The 21,978-nt window shown below is 34.8% G+C and overlaps 3 protein-coding genes across 4 annotated transcripts; all 3 read right to left on the reverse strand.

Moving 5' to 3' along the window:
• Window positions 1-7,658: 7,658 nt before the first annotated feature.
• Window positions 7,659-11,565, reverse strand: LOC131671454 (sialin-like). 2 transcript variants are annotated; one of them, XM_058947876.1, is made up of 5 exons: window positions 11,549-11,565; window positions 11,012-11,105; window positions 10,613-10,866; window positions 10,460-10,538; window positions 7,659-10,372 (listed from the first exon to the last, which is right to left on the reverse strand). In XM_058947876.1, exons 2-5 carry the CDS (start codon window positions 11,031-11,033, stop codon window positions 9,315-9,317), a joined length of 1,413 nt encoding a protein of 470 aa, XP_058803859.1. In that variant the 5' UTR covers window positions 11,034-11,105; window positions 11,549-11,565; the 3' UTR covers window positions 7,659-9,314. The 2 variants fall into 2 exon arrangements, with proteins under 2 accessions (XP_058803859.1, XP_058803858.1); XM_058947875.1 differs by having other exon boundaries at window positions 7,659-10,538.
• A 2,305-nt stretch (window positions 11,566-13,870) lies between these two features.
• Window positions 13,871-15,323, reverse strand: LOC131671473 (putative inorganic phosphate cotransporter). The gene is made up of 2 exons (XM_058947928.1): window positions 15,183-15,323; window positions 13,871-15,100 (listed from the first exon to the last, which is right to left on the reverse strand). The coding sequence occupies exons 1-2, from the start codon at window positions 15,321-15,323 to the stop codon at window positions 13,871-13,873; spliced, it is 1,371 nt and encodes a 456-aa protein (XP_058803911.1).
• A 2,756-nt stretch (window positions 15,324-18,079) lies between these two features.
• On the reverse strand, window positions 18,080-19,765 carry LOC131671474 (sialin-like). The gene is made up of 3 exons (XM_058947930.1): window positions 19,741-19,765; window positions 19,384-19,634; window positions 18,080-19,294 (listed from the first exon to the last, which is right to left on the reverse strand). Exons 1-3 carry the CDS (start codon window positions 19,763-19,765, stop codon window positions 18,080-18,082), a joined length of 1,491 nt encoding a protein of 496 aa, XP_058803913.1.
• Window positions 19,766-21,978: the final 2,213 nt, after the last annotated feature.

A 21,978-nucleotide genomic window follows, 5' to 3' on the forward strand; every position in this document is an offset into this window, starting at 1 on the left:
TATTATTACAAAAGGAAATAACCCTCCACAAATGAAAACCACATTTAAAGAGCAATCAAGCAAATTATCAAATATATCAAATTTCACGTTGGATTATTTCAAAGCTGCGCATTAATGAAATTGTGATCATGAAATTAAATTTTATCTTTCAAATTCTTTCAACTTCCTCTACTCGAATGGACTTGAAACTTTTTCTACCAAACTGCAAGATGAACCCAAGATTATCCCTCATAAGTTCGAACTATGTAATCATCCCTTATGGTTTCAAAACTTTTCCCAGTTAACTTGCTCCGAACCGTATCGTCGTTAAAACTTACTTTACTGTGGAATTATTAAATCGTCGAACATTATTACTAGTTCTTTGTTTTACTTTTTAGGATATTTATTGATATCAAATCAAATATTCATTTTATATGTAACAAATACAGTTTGATTTAAATTGAGATTATTCTACCGAAGATTCAATTTCTTTACGCTATTGTGGGTGAAAATCCTACGATGAAGACAACATAATATAATTAAAAAATATATAAATAAAATATAATAATAAATAAAATAATATAATATATAAAGATAAGCGAGCTTCAAGGCTATCGTGCAAAACTATTATTTTCCAAATTTTACATAATTAAGTTATTAATGGAATATCAATGAGAACGAGATCTATCATATTTGGTAAAAAAATCATATTTCGTTTAAATGCTTAGAGTTCAATCTTACAGTAAGTGACAAAGTCTTTTCATTAAGAGGATTCTTGTCGCGTTTTCATCTCTAGCATAACTTTGTCAATCGATATTTATAATATCAACGAAAATAAGCTTCGACAGCAGCAGCGGAGCGCCGAAATTAGGCGGGAGCTGCCGAACAAATAGCGAATTTTCGAAACTCAGCCTAGGATAATCCAGCCTCTCTCTCTCTCTCCCTATCTCTCTCTCTCTCTCTCTCTCCCTCTCTCTCTCTTTCTCTCATCCTATATGCATCTATATCTGTCGGCAAGGGCCAAAGCGCGCACGGGCCACCCTCCACTATCCGGGAAACTTGCAGACGAGAGAGAGAGAGAGAGAGAGCCTGGGAGCATCTGGCTGGTAGTTAAAATGCATGTAGTCCGGCGAAGAACGGGCGCGGGACACTTAAAAGGAGCCCGGAGCCTCGGCGTCCCGTATTCAAATACAGGATCAGTCGCGACCTTTCTCCCTGATCCCAAAAGTATCTCTCTCTTCTCCGACCAACCTCCTACTTTCGCTTCGCACAAGTTTTCGACTCGAATTCTTTCTCGGGCACGCCCGCGTACGTGTGTGCGGACTTTCGAGGAGTTCGCTGCTAGCGACGAAGGAGTCTTATCGTGTTCTCGAGTCCTGTGCGACTCAAAGCTCCTGTCTGGATATTGGAAAGGGATCCTCGCGGCGATTGTTTGACGCTAAAATATTTCAATTTCGATTTCATTATCCAATTGCACGTTTCGTTTGTGCGTTAATGCCTGCCAATTCTTATTCTGGACTTGTACTACTTGATCCGACGAGAACATTTTCTGACATTTCGATTATTTGTATTATTATTTTATTAATCTATCGAAGTAGTACAGATTTACGATAATACATATGGTTATGACTAGTCGTACAGATAAGAAGAAGCTTTCATTTCACAATACAATTTTTCAAGTATTTCAACAATTTCAAAATATTGTCGGTTTACTTTATGTCGCAGGCACACTCTGCTTTATGAAATTGTTCGAAAGCATAACACTCGATAATGAACTGCACAGTAGTAGGCGAGAAGAAAAGAGTAGAGAGAGAGAGGAAGAGAGGGAACGATTCGAAACACGCGCGCCTCACGTTTTTAATTGAACACGCGCGCGCGCGCGCGCTCGCGATGTGCACGCGGGGTTGTTTTTATCGTCGGTCGCGCGACTTCATTTCGGCTCCCCTGTTTTATCCACCTCGCGCGTGGACCCCGCGTTGTCGCAAACGCTCGATATTGTATTCATAGTCGGCGCTAAAGCGCCTCTCTTTTCGTCTCTTCCTTCGCATCTGAGCAATGATTCATTGCTTCTCCTCGGCCCTATATGGCACCGCACGCTACTCCCGAGATTCAGCCGAGCGACAAAAACAAAAACTCACTCTGATATTCGTAGATTTTCGTTTGGGTGTGATTCAGATTTGGATTAATGTACCTAACTGTGGATCGCAGTCGAAATAAATGCTTTGGAATATTAAAATCATTGTTATTACAGTACACTTCAAAGTGATGAAAATGACGACAGACAAAAAAAAGAGATCATTATAACCAATATAACTTGTTTCATTATTTATCAATAAACCTAATATAGTACACGAATTAATAAACTTGAACCATAGCATGGAAGAAATATTTTTTAGTCTTGAGTTCGATATGTAAATAATCTAAATAAGCTGTACATTTGTTGAAATTCATAGAAAAGAAAGAATAATAGTTGAGTTTCGTTGGCGGTCGTGCTTAATGTATTCGCCAATGAAAATTTCATAGTGGAATCGTTAAGCTAAACATCAGAGCGTTAAGGAGGGAAAGAAAGAAAATACGGAGATTAAGTCGCATCGTGAAAGCTAAAGATAAAACCGGGGAATGGATAAATAATAGACCATCTTAATGGTCGCTAAGACGAAAGCTCGCGAGGGTAGATCGATTGCTCTCTGCCTTTCTCCTTCTTTTTTTCTCGTCCCTGTCTCTCTTTTTCTCTCTCTTTCTCTCGCTTTTATATCTTTGCCCTGGTAAACCTTCCTCCCATTTTAAGCATTTTCTCTTCATAATTGAAATCCGCTGCTTTGAAAAAAAGTTGGTTCTCTTCTTCGAAGAAAAGTTGATCGATGTACCGTTGTTGATTTAGAACAAGAAATGGTAATTGAAGCCGCGTTCACGCGTTTGAATCTTTCGTACAGGAGACAATTCGTCAACGACGTATCTAGTTTTTAGAAAGTGCTTCTGATGCGACTGCTTTAGGATTAAGGAGCTTTGCCGCGACGTTTAAACTGTGGTCCAGCTTTAAGCTGGATACATGCGAGGGTCTAAGCGAGTGGCCCTCTGGTCTTTTGTCTAGATCAACTGATCCTCTTAACCCTTTTCAAAAAGTCTGCTGGCTCCTCAGGAGTATCTCGTGTACACATAGACCTACACACGCGATGAGATGGTACCTTGGTCATTAGATCGAGGGGATCGTGAATAAGGGTCCTGTTACTCTGATACATCGGAAGATCCTTTCAAGTGGACCCTTTTTTTTTGCGCTGCGCGAAGCTTCCGGAAATTAAGGGATAATGCGTACTTAAGAGCTTTCGGTATAAATATTTGATCAGTCTTGAGCCGCATGTACTGAGTCAAAGGAAGATGTACTTGATTTTTTAATGTACCTTTAACAGTGTATTAATGGATGTTCATGGATACATTACATTTGTCATGATAATTCTGGATACTGAAAGTGATTACGTTGAACTATAAAAACATTCCTCGATCGGTAATAAGTCTGGAGAATAAGGGCAAAAGCGTGCATGAATACTCGTCAACGCGAAAAATTAACGCATGCCAGTTGTATTGGTTGGCAACGAGAGGCAAACTAGGCATAAAGCATCGAGCGCGCACTTTTCCCGTCGCAGGTCGCAACGATTGAGAGAGAAACGATCGCGAACGAGAAAGAGAAAGAGAACGAGAATGCGAGGGCCGTTTCGTGTTTTCTCCTCAATTACGTCAATCCACTCACGGCCCCAACGTCGCGCACTCGACGGCGGCCCCTTAATCGGTCAAGTGATCCGCGGACCCTCGCTTCTGCATACGGAGAAAACACAAGGAGTGAGATGGAGAGGAGAAATGGCTAATTCCGGATATTTATGTCGGGGTTCGTTCCAGCAGATCGGCCCATAAGCCTCGAGAGCCTGCAGAAGCGACCAACTGACCAGAAAATTAACCCTCCACTCGATTCGATGGACTCTCTCGCGAGAAGCAGCTTCGCCAAGTTAGCCGTCCCCGGCAGCTAACTTGGGACGACTAGCGAATGCTCTTCGAGTCCGGAAATTTAATTGCCTCGAGATTTAAACTCGTACCAAAGCTGGAATTGTCCGCTTGAAAAATATAGCCTCGATTTGGTCCTGCCAAAGCTGCTTTGGACTTGGCAGGAAAACGCATCGAGGATACTTTCTCATCTAATTTGTTGTCGAGCTGTGCGTGATTAGCGGCGTTGCTCATTTTGCCAAACGAGTGCATCTTTTCCTCTTAGTCACAAAAAGACGCCTACAACGGAAACGCAGTTCCGATGTAATCAGCAAATTTCGTTGTCAGTTTTAAGGAATAGACTACTTCCTCGGGTGCACAATTAGCGAATCCAATCGCAGATAACCAGCGAAAAAACGCTATGCCACTTTGCAGCGCGAAGGCGAGAGGAAAGAACGGAGTGGAACTTGTGCGACGGACCTTGGCGCATTAATCGAACCGTCGCGAGTGAGCGAGTAAAAAAGAAGGCGCAACTGCGCGAGCGAGTGGGTAGGAAAAAAAATACGGAGATAGCTCTGGTTCGGCTAGACAGCAGCAGCAGCAGCAGCAGCAGCAGCAGCAGTAGCAACGCCGCATTCCCCAATAAAAGTCAACAAAAGACTAACGACTCATCCGGCTAATGGAAAAGTCCGAAAACAGAAGCGCGCGCCCACCCGCGCTCGCTCTCTTTCTCCGGCAACGCTCATAATTAAGCAGACTTTTAGTAGATTAGATCCCCTCCGAGATATCTACGCGCTGCTGCCGCGAGTTCTCGTACGTACAGCTATGCGCTCACGCTCGCGTGTGGGCATGGCTGCGTGAACGTTATTGAAAAAGAAATCGCCGCGATTCCTAAGTGGAACGCTCGCTGCTTCGGAGTGGGCGAGCGCGCAAAAATTAAAAATTATGCGCCTTTCACGTTTGATGTATGTGACGCCTTGCGAAACTTTTAGTCAGCGTGTAGCTTGTAAGAGCATGAAAATAATCGGTAATTGCCCTCATTAAACGAGATGCTACAGTAGCGTTTATCGATCGACATTTCTAAACCAATGTTCGCGTCTTTTCCGTATTTTCTGAAAGTAATCGCTCCCGATGAATCTAGCGAATCTTTGCCGCTTGGAAAAAATAAAATCACGCGGTGGTTCGCTTCACGGCTGAGAGAAAGGGAATTGCGTGCGCAAAAGCGAAAGAAAAAATTGTGCTCCCTTGATCCAGCCGCCGGCTTCTTGCCCTCGCGCGCGCCTTCCGATATAAAATAAAAGAAAAGGGGTGATCGAAAAAAGGCACGCGGCGGCGTGTAAGCCTCTTGTCGGCATATTGTGCGACGATTCGCGGCTATGAAAAGTTATAGGCGACCTTGGGGGAAATACAACACAAACAAAAGTGGCAAAATATTGAAAAAGAGCGTGTTGCAGAGTAGCGAGAAAATCATAAGCATCGGAGCGATGATTTTATTAATTTCAAAGTTAGTTTGAATGTTGCATCGCCAGGTTGACTGACTATATTTTTATAGGCGGAACGAAGTGAGCTCTGCAAACGAAGAAATGCATTTATAATATAAAAATAAAGGTAAGGAGAAAAATGTCGGTGAGGCAACAGAGGAGAGTGTGGCGTACGAAATCGAATAATAAAACGTAACTAACGAAAAGAAAAGGAAAAAAAAGGGATTCAAGCAATCGAAGGGTGTGACACAAGTATAAGAAGAAGACAACGCGACAAGTGGGCTGGCAGTGTGCTGCAAAAGGGGTTCGAGAGAGGTGACAAATGGCTTGGAATAATTCCAGCCTTCGAGTCGTTTCCGTTTTGGGTGCGAAAGGGGTTCGCTCCTACCGAAGCATATCTCGGTCTCATTCCATTCCCTCTCTCCCTTTTTTTTTTCTTTCCTTAAACGCCTGGCGACAATGCGCCGCTAAACGGCGCCTGCAAGGAACCGCGAGAATTATAGCCGGAGATTTTATCTGCGAGTTTTTACAATTTTCTTTGAATTCCATGCCAAGTCGATTTTTGAAGGATTGCTTTGTTTGGATCAAGTGATCCGATGTGCGTCGTGGGTGACTAGCTATTTTTCTAGAGAGCATCTGTAAATATTCATTTTTTATTTGACTTTTGCAAATATTCTTCAACTGATATCTCACGAGATATTTTCGCGTCAAGTGCTTTTTCCTTATTAAAGAGATTGATGTTTAATTAAGTTTGTTACTAATAATTAAACGCTAAGTTTGTCGCTTGAGCGCGCGATGTCCAAAATCTAAGCGAGAATCAACTCCGGTCTGATTTCTCCGCATGACGGAGCGGATTTTTTTTTTCATTAGCTCCTGTCCCCTTATCCGTCGAGTCGTCGATTTCGACTGATCCACTCTCGGCGATCGCGGGATAAAGACTGAGAGAGAAGGAGAAAATCCGCCAGGCGCCAGGAAAAAGAGCGCGAACGAGAGGAAAGGACACAATGCTACTTTAAATAAAGGAGAGCTCCATCCATTGAAACCATTGTCGACCTCTGACGTTGACTGAGCGAGCGCCTGTGCCACCCGAATCCGTCATTTCTATAGAAAAGCTTAATTATTTTCCGATGAAAGAAATCCCTTTTCTTCACCTTCGCCCGAATTTCCTCAAGTTCCTTTATTATTTTTTAACGTTTGCTCCTCTCGCAAATTGATTTCGCGAAGGTCAAGCTTTATACATTTACAGAGTTGCACTTTTAGGTATTGCGTCATGATAATCTATAATTATTCACGTAAATGTAAGCTCGCGCAGTCCGCTTTATCAATCTATTCCATTAGCTGCTTTTGCGCGGACTACGCAAAGCATTACGGTTCATTAAGGATACAAAGTTTGTTACTGGATAACCTGTTTAGTTGGAGATAACCACTACAAAGGAAGATCGCATACAGTTACAGCTGCTGAAATTATTGAATTATTGTTGAAAATATATACCCCTTGATACTAGTAAATAAAACATAACAGACAAAAACAATTACCCTGATTGTTCGTCAATTCATTGTTTTTGTAATCCATCTATCCAAACCTATCAAAACGATCGACCTAGTGCCTCGTCCACTTTTCACGAAATCCCGGCAGCTTTTATACATCGTGTCCTCGGGCATCCAAGAGAATCCCTCGTTGTTGTCTGCGAGGTGAAAGGGGCAGCGGCAGCAGCAGAGGAAAAGGTTACGACAAAGCCCAGATGAAAGAGCACCCAACCCCATCCGGTGGCATTCAAATGTGGCCTTTCTCCAGTCGACGCTCGACGTCTCCCGTATCCTTTCCCAACCTCCTTCCTTGCCGCCACCCAACAACGCTAACGCGAGAGAGCTGCTGGTGTTGGAGCGCAACGTCGACGTCGTTCCTTTTTATCTCATATTTTTTCCGGTCTCTCTTTGTCTTTCACTGCTGCTTCCGCGTCTTGCACGTCCAGCGTGCTCTTTTATTTGCGGACCCTACAGTGACCGAGAAAAAATGTGGTTATTGCGAAATTTATTTTCTCCCGTTGTTGAATGAATGTTATATATAAGTTGAATATTCAAAGATTTATATGCTGCTCTATATTTAAAATATTTTCTAGAATCCATGAAATACAATATACTAATTGTAAAAAGTACGTAGACAAATTTCTCCTTAGAAAACAATTTTCGTTTAAAATGAAATTTATTGTTATCGGGTGAATGAAATATAACAAATTTATTGATTAGTATAAACTTGAATACTACTAATAATTTTAAATAATTACGTACAGAATATTTTATATTTAAATATAATTTCTATCATAGCAAATTACAATATAGCTAATATGTACTAATTATCGTTATTAATCATAAGATATGTAAATTAGTGATTATGATACAATATTTGAGTACTTCGATAACTATCAACAATTATTTATTCATTCAATTTTTGTGACACTTTTTTCACGATGTAGTCTTTGCGCTAAATCTATAATTCTACAAAAATACTAAGGTAGGTAAAATCGATATGGGACTGTACCTAATATGGGATTATGTCAGAATTTAGAATTTATGCGTATCAACGTTGTGGCATTATGTTCATGCTGTTAAGCAATGACAGTTTCATAGTTTCAAATTATCCTAGAGGACGCACTCCATTTTGCAGAAGCCGTTTTGTGATCAGACGCCCGATTTTAGCCCATTGAATCTTCTTTTGGCGAATATATGCCATATAAGCAAATCTAATTTATCTAAACATATAACTGCAATATGCCATTCGATCCGTCATTACTTATTCTTTCAAAATCACTCATCACAACAATTTCTCGTTTGTACATAAGTAAAATGCCGTCCCAACTACTTTTATCGTTTAAGTACACCTAATATTGAGCTATATCGAAGATTAATCATAAATTATGAATAAACACTATTATAGTATATTCAACATCTTGATTCAATTTCATAAATTATTTAAAGGATCGTTGTCATTCTATTCACTTTAATATAGTAATTTATGTGTTTTTATGTCCTAGTTTTGATTTACTGTACATAGTCAAAGAGAAAATTTGACAATTAGCTAAAGTAAATTTAGTTATTCTAGTTATTAAAGTTAAAAGATCGATTTTTTTCAAAATCAAAAAGTAATTGTGATATTACTATATAATACTGATTGTCTTATAGCATTAGAGATATAAGGAATATTAAAATTGTAACTTATTTACATGTATCGAGTATGATTGTACAGAGTAAAAACGCTCTTTTCCAAATCGTTTCTATTAGATCCACTGTCCTTGCATATGTAAAAAAAGGAGGGTCGGTTTAAAGTGCGATAGCACAAGCAAGACGCCATTAAAAGCTCATGCAATGAGTTATTATATTGAAATAATCCATTGTTAACCAAAAGTTGCACAAGCTTACAAATAGTCCCACAGTGATTATACCTACCTTAATAATCCTATTTTCATAAATCTTACTCGTTAGCATTCATAGAAAATTACATGATGGTTTCTAATAATGATTCGCTAGCTGATATCGGTTAGTTATTATGATACAAAATTGAAACGCTTCAATGAATGTTGCAACTATAAATAAATTCTTATTCGCGTCACTGTTGATACTTTTTCACATTCTATTTACATCAAGTTCTAGATACTTAATTTTCATTACCAATCAAAACAATTGTGTGATCGTTTTTGCGCGTTTGTCTTTCTACTATATTTTGTGCTATCTTTCAATAGTTTCTTTCATTACTCTGCAAATATTCAGCAAAAATGTCTTGACAACAGATGTCTTTTCTAAATACATATAGATAACAAATCGTGTCCACATGATAAATTTACAAGTGTTATCCAATCAGATATACTTTAGTTCTGTTATGAGCGGTTACCTAATTATAGCTTCAAGTTCAATGTCAACATTATTTCTTGTTATAGTATTCTTATTTCTTATGGTTTTCAAATCGTTCCAGTTTTTAACTTCCGCATTGAACCATAAAAGATAAATCAAATTTGGTATTAGCGAAAATATAAAGACAATCCAAAACACTAATCGCCATTCCCCGATAGTTTGATTTGGTGTAAGTACGCCAGTTATATAAGGTATGACAATACCTACAAGTGCGCCAATACCATTACCCAGAGACATTATCGAGCCGGCGTACCTTGGACTCAAATCTAAAGGGTTCATCAATATACTAGGATATAAACTGCCCATTGCTGTAATTCCAATGAAAAACATTCCGACAACCCAGACTTTGTTACACTCAGCATAAGACGCCAAGAGTAAGAATACACTAGGACCAGTTACGGATATTGTTCCAAATATCTTCCGTATATTAGTCAAAGAAACCCATCGCTTTTCTATAGCTTTATCGCTTATCCATGTACTGAGATTGGCATTAAACCACATAAATAAATATGGCACCGATGAGAAGTATCCGTTATCCTCTATTGAAAATTTAACAACACCGCTCATGTACTTTGGCAAGTCGGTAATCATAGAATAATATGACCAATTACTACCACTAGCACATATTGTAAACGCCCAAAATTCTTTACACATTAGAATATGCTTCCATGGAGGTGATGTCCCATAATAGCATTCTTCCATGCTTTTGTTACTTTGTAAATGTGCCAATTCTTCGTCAGATATGAATGGATGTTGCTCTGGACTATCATACACCAACATGCACCAAACAATAAACCAAATTATTCCAATGATGCCAAAGAAATAGAAAACAGCTGGCCATCCCGTGCCTGAATATTTCATAATTAATGCAGGAACAACTGTACCAATAAATAAACCTGGAAGTTGTCCAGCGTAAACTGTATTTCCAATCCTTGTTCTTTCTGCTGACGTTGTCCAACGCGATACTAAAGTACTAGATGCTGGGTACATAGATGCATTTGGTATTCCCATCAGTGCGCGAGATGCTACAAGGGCTACGGAACCACCCGATGAAATCGCAAATGGCGTAAAAAAAGTTATTACTGCCGGTATAAAGATGCCTAATCCAAAGACGTATTTACCACCAAAGCGTTCCGATATGATACCGCAAAAACATTGTGCTAAAGAGTACGTCCAGAAATATGACGATAGAATTATTCCCTAAAAAAATAATTTTTATGTACATAACGATGTAAGCACATTATTGAATTCCTAAAAATTAATTACTATTTTACTTGCGTGTATTCATCCCAATCATAAAGTATTTTTGATGAGTTATTTACATTTTGGAAGGATACGGACGTTTTATTTATAATAATGACGTTACTTTTATCTTCACAAGTACCATCAATTTTCTGTTCGAATGATTCTTCCAATGGTAATATCATTTCAACAATAGTAATTGAAATAATTACTTGATAAACACTTCCAATACAAATCCCTAGACTGCCTAAAATGGAAAATACCCATCGTTGCGGAATGCCAGAACCTATAACGGTTAAAAAAGTTATGAAAATGTCGTCAAAAATCATTTTATGAAATAATAAATTTATTCATTTATTAAGTCTAAAGCTTGTAAAACGGAATATTCTACTACCTCAATAAATGAATTACATTACTCTCATTCTACTCACAACAAGATTTCCAAGAAAACATCGCTTTAGAAATTTATGCACATTACATCGCTCAATTCTTTTACAAGGCCTATTTACATCACGTAATTTATATCTGAAAAAATATCAGTAAGTTAGCTTCTACCCGAAATTCACGAAGTTTTCATAATAGAGAGTAACTTGCTGATAATAGAGAATTAACTCTATTATCAACAAGTGTTGTGTTTAGTTACAAAAGTAATACTCCAGTATATAATATAAATATTCAATACGAAAGTAATTCATACTGATAAGTTTTAGTTTATTCATTTTTTAATTCAAGATAACCAATTAATTTTTCAAATGATAATTTAGGGAATTGGAGAAAAATATTAATAGATAATAATAAAGGAGTTATTAGTCAATTAAAATAATGCCAATGCATGCACATGATACACAAATAATGTCTGATCAATTAGTCTCAAAAAGAGCAGATCACAATTTCACTGAGGTATGTGTACATACATCCAAGATACAAAAGCATAAGTTAAAAATATCTCGCTCAAGCCACGTGCTTACTCTCGCCAACTTGCATAATCTGATTTTCACTGTCAGAGTCGCCTGACTCGTTTAAAAAAAAATTTTGATCCCTATAATAAGAATATTAAAAAAAAATTATTTTATCTTAATAATTAAGTAAACAATGGAAATAATAATATACTTGCTTTCTAATATCACAATTTGGATGATATGTACTAAAATACACGTGCAGGTATCAACAATTTCAAATTTCAAGTATATAACTAGGGACGAACAAAGAATTATACATGATTATACTAATATCATCCACGTTACAATAACTTTCTACGACCGACTTGCAGCAAGTGAGATTTATAAAACAGATCTATAAACACTTCAATAAATACAGCGATGACATCTGTGGTTCATTATTGTTATCATTTCAGTGCAGTCGATAATAAAATTAACTCATTTATCAATTTTCGAAAGTTATAAATATTATAGTTTATTTTAATGAATTTTTATTTCCCTGCTCACTTTGGATTTTCAAAATGATTTATTTTAGTTTTATTTGCTTATTTTATTATACTATTACTTTATTATTTGCACGTTCATTGAAATTTAATGAATGCATTGTTAATGAATGCAGCAATTCTCTGGTGATTTCAAAACTAATTAACATTTGTGTGATTATAGACGAAAATAGTAGAAATTAATATTAAACGATTGACGAAAAATTTTTGAGTGCGTACATATACGTTCGCGTCTATATTAATATAATTTAATCATCATTAAATTGTGAAATTCTTGCTTTTACACAGAATATTCAATATGATGCTTCTGGACCACCTATAAATCGATAAGCTTGTAAAGGTATCACAAAAATATCAAAAGCTTTTGTTTCATAATCACAAAATTTTTACTAAAACTGATTTAGAAAGGGTAATCTGGAGTTATTTTCAGGTTTCTATGCGAGAGGTCGTAAGCTAGATTTCACCTTCCACCTTCATCCAAATGTAGCAGGAAAGGCTAGTTTCCAGGTCTCTCATAATTATAGGGAATTAAAGCTAGTGCGTATAAAAATACCTAGTAAAACCCAGCAGAGATCAAAATAAACTTAGTCCTTGAAGTATCAATAGTATTAACCATCGACTAACAAGAATGTTATCTGCTAAATTACAAAAAAAATTATATACCATATATTCTTAGCTAATAACATATAGTATTATAAATTTATAGAGAAAATTGTGACAACAGAAATTAATTTAATGATGATATAAACTACTTCAAAAAAAGAATGCTCTGATAGTAAGAATAATGTACATCAATTTGATCACAGTGTTAGGTGAGGATATCAGTCTGTTTTGATATGCCTTAATAGAATTGACTGCTATATATAGTATCGCAAGTACTCTTCTAGTTTAGTTTGTTCTCGTGTAAACATGATAAGCGTGATCGTTTTTCGAATTAACATTCTAAATATAAAAATCGCCCACCTACTCATGAAGAAAATCAAATAAGATAATGTCATGAGTTGGAGTTATTGTATAATTTATGCTAATAATCTGATTACGAAATCAGTTGTTACGAAACTAGTTGACATATTACATGTTGTACATATGAGTTGTACATTTATAGTTCGTCAATTTCTTATTATGTTTATCCTTGTAAATGCATATTCTTCATTAAGCGGTTTATAAAGAGTATATCTCTAGCTTTTTTAATTAAATTAATTTAATTAAACAATTTATCTATTGCTTATTAAGTTTTAATTTTATTAATTTTTTTCTTTTTGTATCCAATATGTAAAATTTTATATGATAACTGTTCCAAATGAAGTTTCGGAAAAAATATAAATAGGTTACAACAAATTTCTAGTTAGGAAAAATAAGAATAATTTAAGTCGTATTAATTTTTTTCTCTATTTCTTTAATTACTTTTTTAAATTAATTTTAAAGAGTATTTTGTGGAAATAAGTCAAACCCTTTCATTATTCCTCAAATGCTTTTTCTAGACGATCAATTTAAAGTTTGTTCAGGGTGATAGTAAAAATAGCTAGTTTTTTTCGATATTATGTCAATAATAATCATGCATTGATAACATAACTATATGTTTTACCCTACTATTTATTTTATTTAATAGCATGATTTGTTTATTTAGTACAAAAGATGAAATATGTTGTTCGACTATCTATACTGGTAGGTATAAAAATAATGCTTACTTTTTTATACAGTTTAACTTTTAACATTAATAACGAAGAAATTTATTTTTAGAGTGATAACGATTGGTTTTAATTGATTAATTATTTAAACCATTTCTACTTATAATAGTGTATCTAATACATTTGTACTTATGGAATAAAGGCAATTTAGATTATATATACTATTTAGATAACATATTTACATTAGCTCCGCCGTATTCATTTTTTTTATTTTCTGATTGGTTTCTATTAAAACTAGGATCATCCCAATCTTTAATTTTTGCACTGAACCATAATATATAAATTGCATTTGATCCCACTGAGAAGAAAAATACTATCCAAAATACTATTCTCCACTCTTCAATAGTTTGATTTGGAGTTAAAATACCGATAATATATGGTACAATTATACCTACAACTGACGAAATACCATTACCGAGTGCCATGAAGGTACCAGCATAATTTGGACTCAAATCTAGTGGACTCATCATAATGCTAGGATTAATACAACCCATTATTGATATTCCAGTCATGAACATAACAACAACCAATATCTTATTGCATCCTGCAAATGAGGCTAAAATAATGAACACTGCAGGTCCAGTGAGTGAAAATGAGGCAAATAACTTTCTTGCATTTGTTACAGATATCCATTGTTTTTCTATCATTTTATCATTAATCCATGTACTAGCGGTACTAACAATACACATTGTTAAATATGGTAGAGCTGAGAAATAACTGTTACTATCGATAGAAAATTTGACGACACTGCTCATATATTTAGGTAAGTCTGTAATCATAGCGAAAAAGGCCCAACTATTACCTATAAGACCCATTGTGAAAGCCCAAAATTCTTTACAGAAAATTATATTTTTCCATGGAGTGGAGGGAAGTTCATTTAAAACGTTACATCCACTGGAACGTGGTTTCAAATATTCCCGTTCTTCCTGAGATATAAAAGGATGTTCCGGTGGATTGTTGTAAACAAATAGGGTCCAAGTTGGGAACCAAATGATTCCAATTGTACCAAATAAATAAAACACGGCAGCCCATCCCATATCCGAATATTTTATGATTAATCCAGGTATTACAATACCAAGAAATAATCCCAATGATGCCCCAGTATAAATAGCGTTTACTATTTTCGTCCTTTCATTAGGTGTTGTCCATTGGGATACCATGGTATTTGATACTGGGTACATTGCACCATTAGCTATTCCAGAGATTACTCTAGTGCAAATGAGAGCCATGGAACCTCCCCAAGAAATTAATATAGGCGTGAAAAAACTTATCACAGATGGTATAAATATGCTGAGACCAAGAAAATATTTGCCTCCATATTTTTCCGAAAGAGAGCCATAAAACGGTTGCGTGAAAGCATAACCCCAGTAAAAAGCAGAAAGAATGACTCCCTGTAAAAATTATATTAAAAATTAGCATTACTCAAATAATATTGATGAATTCATTAATAATAATAATCAGTGAAAATGATACTTGAGTATATTCATCCCAGTCGTAACGTTTTTCCGAAATAACGCTATCATTCATATATATATTTGATGTAAGGTTTCGTAAAAACGTGTTATTAAAATCATTATCTCCTTGAATTATAGGCTCACTTATTGGTACAGTCATTTCAACTATAGTAATTGAAAGGATAATGCGCTCTATACTTGCTATGCAAACGCCAACAGTCGCTAGGATAGCAAATATCCATTTTTGCGAAATACCTATACCTGCAATCAAATTTATTATTACTCTTTACTGTAACAGCTTAAAAAACAGGTTTTGTTGTACTTACAATACGATTTCAAAAATGAAGGCATACTTTCATGAGACTATAGTCCTTTCATTATTGTATTCAATTGGTGACTCTGATAAATTAACTATAATGCAATTTCATGCATTTTAAAGCTTTGTCAAATAAGGAAAATTAAATACAACTTTATTTAAAAGGTTTATAAGCGATATTAATTACTATATTATCCATATACATATGATATATTCTAGTTATAATGTATTTATCATCAGAAACGTTCAATATTTTACATTTATTTTATACTTCAATAATGTTAACTATATTTCATAGCATGCAAATTATCTTTCAAACTTTTAATCGCTGAATAGATCAACAAAAATGGTAATTAGAATAAATTTTTAGATTCGGGTTACTATTAATATGAACGAGTAATTTTATTGAATTAAATACATTAAACGAGTTTTATAATGTCCAAATGTATATTCAGCATATGAGCTCTAATTAGATAGAATACTGTAGACAGAAGAGTCAGTAAAAAAATGTTTTGTTCAATAAAAGAACATTCAATGAAGGATTCAAATGGCGAGTTAAAATTAGTTGCACTACAGTGTTATCAAGTCGCAATTAATTCAGCTATTATTTACTTTCAAGTAGATTAATGCTATTACTAAATTTATAATCTATAAATAATTTTTTTTCAAAATGAAACAGAGTTACGTTAACATTTTTAATAATCATTCTTACCGATTTGCTACAGAGCTTTGTTGTTGAATTTTATACGTCGATGTTAGAAATGTAATGTAAAGCTTACTTTGATTGAAAATTATTACTCGCAAAAAGACGATGGCTTTATCTATAAAGACGTTCAAATATTGGAAATGACATGAATTATTAGGGTTCAATTATAACAAGCATATTTTCATCATACTCGACATCATAAGTAATTAGAAACATCTCTGAAAAAAATTTGTACTTCTTACGATAAAATCAAAATTTATGATAGTTATACTCTTATCAAATTGTGCAAGTTAATATTGCTTATCGTACGTCAAGGTAAATAAGATGAACGAGTTATTGTACATAGTCAGAAGGTAATGTAATTAATCTACCAGTTTGAAGTGTATATGAAATTTATATTTTGTATACATCTAGAGAAACTTTCCGTTGTATATTACTGGTAATTTTTACATAATTTTTATAAATAAAAAATAACATTCAGTAGTTATTCTGAACAAAAAAAAAAGATTATCATTTAATGACATATAAAGAAATTTATAATAAAATAATATATTGTTATGAAATGTGAAGCTAATGTTAAAATATGACAGTGAGAATGAAAACTGCTTGAACTTTTGCTTCAAACTTTGTGTTCAATTTTATAAAATATTCTAGTTTATTTAGTTTGCACACAGATTTTTGAAGACAAACATCAACCATTCTCGAGTGTGACTTCAACTTTTTTGTTATATTTGTTGACTTCAAATTCATACCACCTACATTAAGTGTAGATATTGCTCGGTACTTATGATTGATAATAATTTAAATAAAAGTCAAAATTTATGAGGATTTATGGATTTGTTATATAGTTGCTAAAACGAAGTATTAAAAAATATAATATTTCATTAGCATCATTGGTTTTTACAATTAAAAAAAAATTCTATAAACAACAATCAAATTTCCTTGAAAACTTTCTCTAGCTTCTGTTGACGCAAAACGCTGCCAACTACAATGCTGCCTTAAAAACCAAAATGAGCTATGGTTTTATTTTTTCCTAAATATTTTATTATTTTCGATAAATCGACAAGGCATTTTTTAATAGCTCTAAAAAATATGTAAGAGTTTGAAAAAAATTTGGAGTCACTTACACCAATAGTACTACGATATTGGTACACTTTTTAATAATTTTCAGCTAAAAAATATCCTATTTCATTGAGGTAATTGTTATTTTAAGTGACAAAATATTTTTTTATTCATTACACAATGAAAAAAATTATCGATTCTGATTTCACAAGCATTCTGACCCACGTATGTTTATTAAAATTTATGTAATAATTATTACTAAACAATTTTCTTTCGGGCTATCTGATTAAAATTTTGCGTACTTGTATTTTTCTTATTCCATAATTCCACTGTTCACTCTTTAAATATGTTCCTCGTAATATAGTCCGGATGAAGCGATACGTTTGTCAAATTTTCTACTATTTCTCTACGCTCTCTTATACTTCGGACCTAACACCCTTTCTCCGGGGTCTCATCTCACTATTCTGTGTACTTTTAAAAATTATAAAATTGAAAAATGTCTAATATTTTATTCATTTCATTTAAACTATAAATACTTTTCACTTATTATATATTTGTGTAGATGTATGAAAAGCATAATAAATTTATTAATAAATACTAGTGTAAAAATGTAAAATAGATATTAATTTACAATTGATTTTTTAATAGAAATAGTTGCTTTCAATATTTGCTATTCAACATGAAAAATAGTTTAAACCTATATCAAATATTGTTTATGACAGAGTACTACTTCTTATGTAGATTTAAATTATATTGTAGAAAATTTTTTTAAATCTGATCAGTCTATATAGAAAATTAATTCTTTACATTTCCTTGACGACTTTATACAAATTTAGGGTACAACTTTCATTTCCGCACCATTAATGTTTTTTTTTGTGTTAGTTTTGTTCCTAATAAAATTTGAATCATCCCAGTCCTTAACTTCTGCACTAAACCATAGTAGGTAAATGACATTTGACGACACCGAAAAGAAGAAAACGATCCAAAATACCAATCTCCATTCTCCAATAGTCTGATTCGGTGTCAATACACCAATCGTATATGGTGTAATTATGCCTACGATCGAGGATATGCTGTTGCCAATAGCCATCACAGATCCAGCGTAATTTGGGCTCAAATCCAATGGGCTCATCATGACGCTTGGGTACAGACATCCCATTAATGTAATTCCAATTAAAAACATTGAAATTACCATAGTGGTATCGCATTCAGCAAATGAAGCCAACATAATAAATACAGCTGGACCTGTGAGACTTATTGTAGCCAGTAGTTTTCTCACATTCGTCACAGACATCCACTTTTTTTTTAAGATTTTATCATTGACCCAGCTACTGAGCATACTAATGAACCAAGTGAACAGATACGGTAATGCTGAGAAGAAACCATTACTGTCTATAGGCAATTTGACTACACTACTCATATATTTTGGTAAATCAGCAATCATAGCATAATAAGCCCAGCTATTACCAATAAGACTTATTGTAAATGTCCAGAATCCTTTGCACATCAACATATGTCTCCACGGAGCGGGAGGTAGTTTTCTCTGAATTTCATTTCTGGGTTGCAAAGAATCCAGTTCCTCTTTTGTTATGAAAGGATGATCTGCCGGGCTGTTGTAAGCAAGCAAGACCCAAGCTGGAAACCAAATTATTCCAATTCCTCCAAATAAGTAGTATACTGCAGGCCAGCCCATTCCTGAATATTTCATTATCAGTCCAGGAATTATAGTGCCGATAAATAAACCAAGTAGAGGCCCAGCGTAAATTGCATTTGCTATTTGAGTTCTTTCAGCTGGAGTTGTCCATTTAGATATCATAGTACTTGCAGCTGGAAACTTGGATCCATTAGCTACTCCAATCAAAACACGCGATACTATGAGAGCATTAGCGCCGCCCCAAGCAATCAGTGCAGGAGTCAAAAAAGTTATCACAGCCGGTACGAAAACGCTCGTTCCTAAGAGATATTTGCCTCCGAAACGTTCAACTAATGCACCATAAAACCATTGGGTAAGAGCGTAGCCCCAGAAGAACGCTGACAAGATTATTCCCTGTAAAAAAATTCTTTTATGAATGAAATACTATCAAGTTTGTTTTTACCCACTCGTCGTTAAGAAAAAGTAAGTAATTAAAATCCAACCTGAGTATATTCGTCCCAATCATAACGATGCTGATGAATACTTTCATCACTACTATGAATAGTATGTGTTATATTTTGAGTATATGAATGATTAAGAACAACGCAAGTATCATCTTCTTGTTTTACATGTTCACTTATTGGTGTAGCCATTTCAACTAAAGTGATGGAAATAATCACACGTAATATATTTCCAATACAGACGCCAATTGTGGCTAAAATGGTGAATATCCATTTTTGAGAAACGCCAGCGCCTACAATCAATACATTACATTCAATATACCTGATTAAAAATTTCTTATCTTTCAATAGCTTCTTATGTTTAAAATAAAAAATATTCGATTGAAATCTTTTACTCACAACATGATTTAAGTAATGTTGACATACTTCAACGGTGGTGAAAGTTGATCACGAAAATTCACACATTGTAACCCATTAAATAAATATCCTACAAATATGTAAATAATATAATTGATCTTGTAAAGTCGAACAAGATATACTTTTGTAGAGTAGTTTTTAAATTATTATCATTGCAGATTATGAAAAAGTCATTAAATTAGTAAATTTAAAAATATTTAAAAAAGTGATTAGTGGCAATTAGTGGTAATTAGCGGCAGAACTTACAAAATCTTTGACTTCGTGTTTCTCGTGTTAAAATTCAAACAAATGTATGATGCCAATGAAAAATGATTTATATAAAAATATACTCCAATATCAGTAAATATCTTTTCATGGAAACAAACGAACAACTTCTCCATAAATTGACAACAGGTTTTTTTAAGAAATAATTATTTTTACTGTTTAATCACATTTAAAATTAATAATTCAAATTATTAATTATTTGAAACATGCAAGTAACAATAGAAAAACATACCTAATTATGAGTTCGCTAATGCACCTAGTTTATCAACATTCCATCACATACGACACTATCAATCTATTCCATTGTTTTTATACAAGAGTAGGTCATAAATCTATAAATATATAAGTCTTCTGACGCGTAACGAAACTAGTAGACGTTATAGACAAGTCAAGTTTAAAATCTGATTGAACAAAATAGAAATAGTAAACTCACTGAACACGCTTTCGAGATTCATCTCCCTATACTTATACCTTTCGTTCGAATAAGCACTAAGCATTATGATTGGTGGGGGTCAGAAAACTCCCACCAAGGAACAAAACCATCGTGTAATTCTCACTGATATACTTAATCGTGTCAGTAACCTCAGAAGTTTCGGCCAGTAGTCAAGCCACGTTTTGTATTACAACCGGATGCTCAATTGAGAACGCTTAGTCTTTGTCGTACCGGAATTGTACTCTGCAGTAGATTAGCTCGTGACGTTTGATAGATTAGAATTCGTGTGATCAATGTCGTAGTAGAGTGCATACTAACAAGTCTACGTTGACTGAAAGAAAAACTCGAGCGATTTTGTCACCAATTAGATAAGTTACAAATCAGAAATAATCTTAACACCGCTTAACGATCGTTATTTAGGAATGCCGTGACCGTTACTTTCTAAAATCACGAGATATTGTGATTTACTAATCCAAATACCTTTTAGATATGATAAATTTTGTTCGATTGTTATTTTGTTGAAATTCGCACTTTTCATAAACGTTCACTGCAAACATAAATGCATTGACGTACCAGTCATTTGAGTATTTTTAACTTGCTCGTTACTCTATTATACCGTAGCTATACAAATAAGCCGTTCATAAATACATTCTGTCACACGTCTTTTATTCTCGCAATTGTGTCAAGGTCACACTTTAAAACAAAGAGTCAGCAAAGAGCTGTATCATCTAATAATAACTTAATAAATATATATTGACGGTTAACAATTTTATTGAATAAGTTCCATTAATATGAATATATTAATATATTATATATATATAATAATATATAATAACACATAATTTATATAATTAGAATATAATAAAAATGACTGAAAATTTTGTCATGAAAAAAGAATTGATGGCTAGCCATAAAAACCGACATTCTCGTAGCGAAATATTGAACTCCGCAAAAGAAGGAGAAAAGACGGAGACGCTTTTGCTAACCCTCGCGCGTTTCCGGCGGAGGCCAAACAAATGACGCTTGAAACAAACGAAAGACGGGCAAGCGTGTATGCACGCGCGTCTCTCTTTCTCTCTCTCTCTCTCTCTCTCTCTCTCTCTCTCTCTCTCTCTCTCTCTCTCTCTCTCTCTCTCTCTCTCTCTCTCTCTCTCTCTCTCTCTCTCTCTCTCTCTCTCTCTCTCTCTCTCTCTCTCTCTCTCTCTCTCTCGTTTCTCGCTTTTGTTCCCGAAACGGTGGCGCGAGGGGGCTGGTTTTGGAACGCACGGAATTCCCCGTGGCGGAGAGAGGAAGGAAAAATGTCGTTGCCGGATTTTTGTCTCGGTTAGTCAAACGCTTTTGCTTAATGGCGCGAACCAACAGCTACAGGCGGGCGCAAGCGCAGTCGCCACGTGGATGAAAAGGACTTCCGACGTTGACGAGTTTGACGCGCAGATACATCACGACGCGAGGCTTCTCGCGCGACGCGCTGTTTTTACCCGCCGCACTGGGCTTTCGTTTTTATTTTTTTGGAACGAGACCGT

The sequence above is a fragment of the Phymastichus coffea genome, unplaced genomic scaffold (assembly GCF_024137745.1).
Source record: "Phymastichus coffea isolate CEN01 unplaced genomic scaffold, Cenicafe_Pcof_1.1 PCOF00126, whole genome shotgun sequence".
Lineage (NCBI taxonomy): Eukaryota > Metazoa > Arthropoda > Insecta > Hymenoptera > Eulophidae > Phymastichus > Phymastichus coffea.

Coding starts and splice junctions, on each gene's coding strand:
- LOC131671454 (XM_058947875.1), bottom strand. CDS start 11,033: ATGTTTTCTTGGAAATCTTGTT. Junction 10,867..11,011: donor GTTTTCTTGGAAATCTTGTT/GTGAGTAGAATG, acceptor TAACCGTTATAG/GTTCTGGCATTCCGCAACGA. Junction 10,539..10,612: donor ATTGGGATGAATACACGCAA/GTAAAATAGTAA, acceptor TTATTTTTTTAG/GGAATAATTCTATCGTCATA.
- LOC131671474 (XM_058947930.1), bottom strand. CDS start 19,765: ATGTCAACATTACTTAAATCATGTT. Junction 19,635..19,740: donor AACATTACTTAAATCATGTT/GTGAGTAAAAGA, acceptor TATTGATTGTAG/GCGCTGGCGTTTCTCAAAAA. Junction 19,295..19,383: donor ATTGGGACGAATATACTCAG/GTTGGATTTTAA, acceptor ATTTTTTTACAG/GGAATAATCTTGTCAGCGTT.
- LOC131671473 (XM_058947928.1), bottom strand. CDS start 15,323: ATGACTGTACCAATAAGTGAGCCTATAATTCAAGGAGATAATGATTTT. Junction 15,101..15,182: donor ACTGGGATGAATATACTCAA/GTATCATTTTCA, acceptor TAATTTTTACAG/GGAGTCATTCTTTCTGCTTT.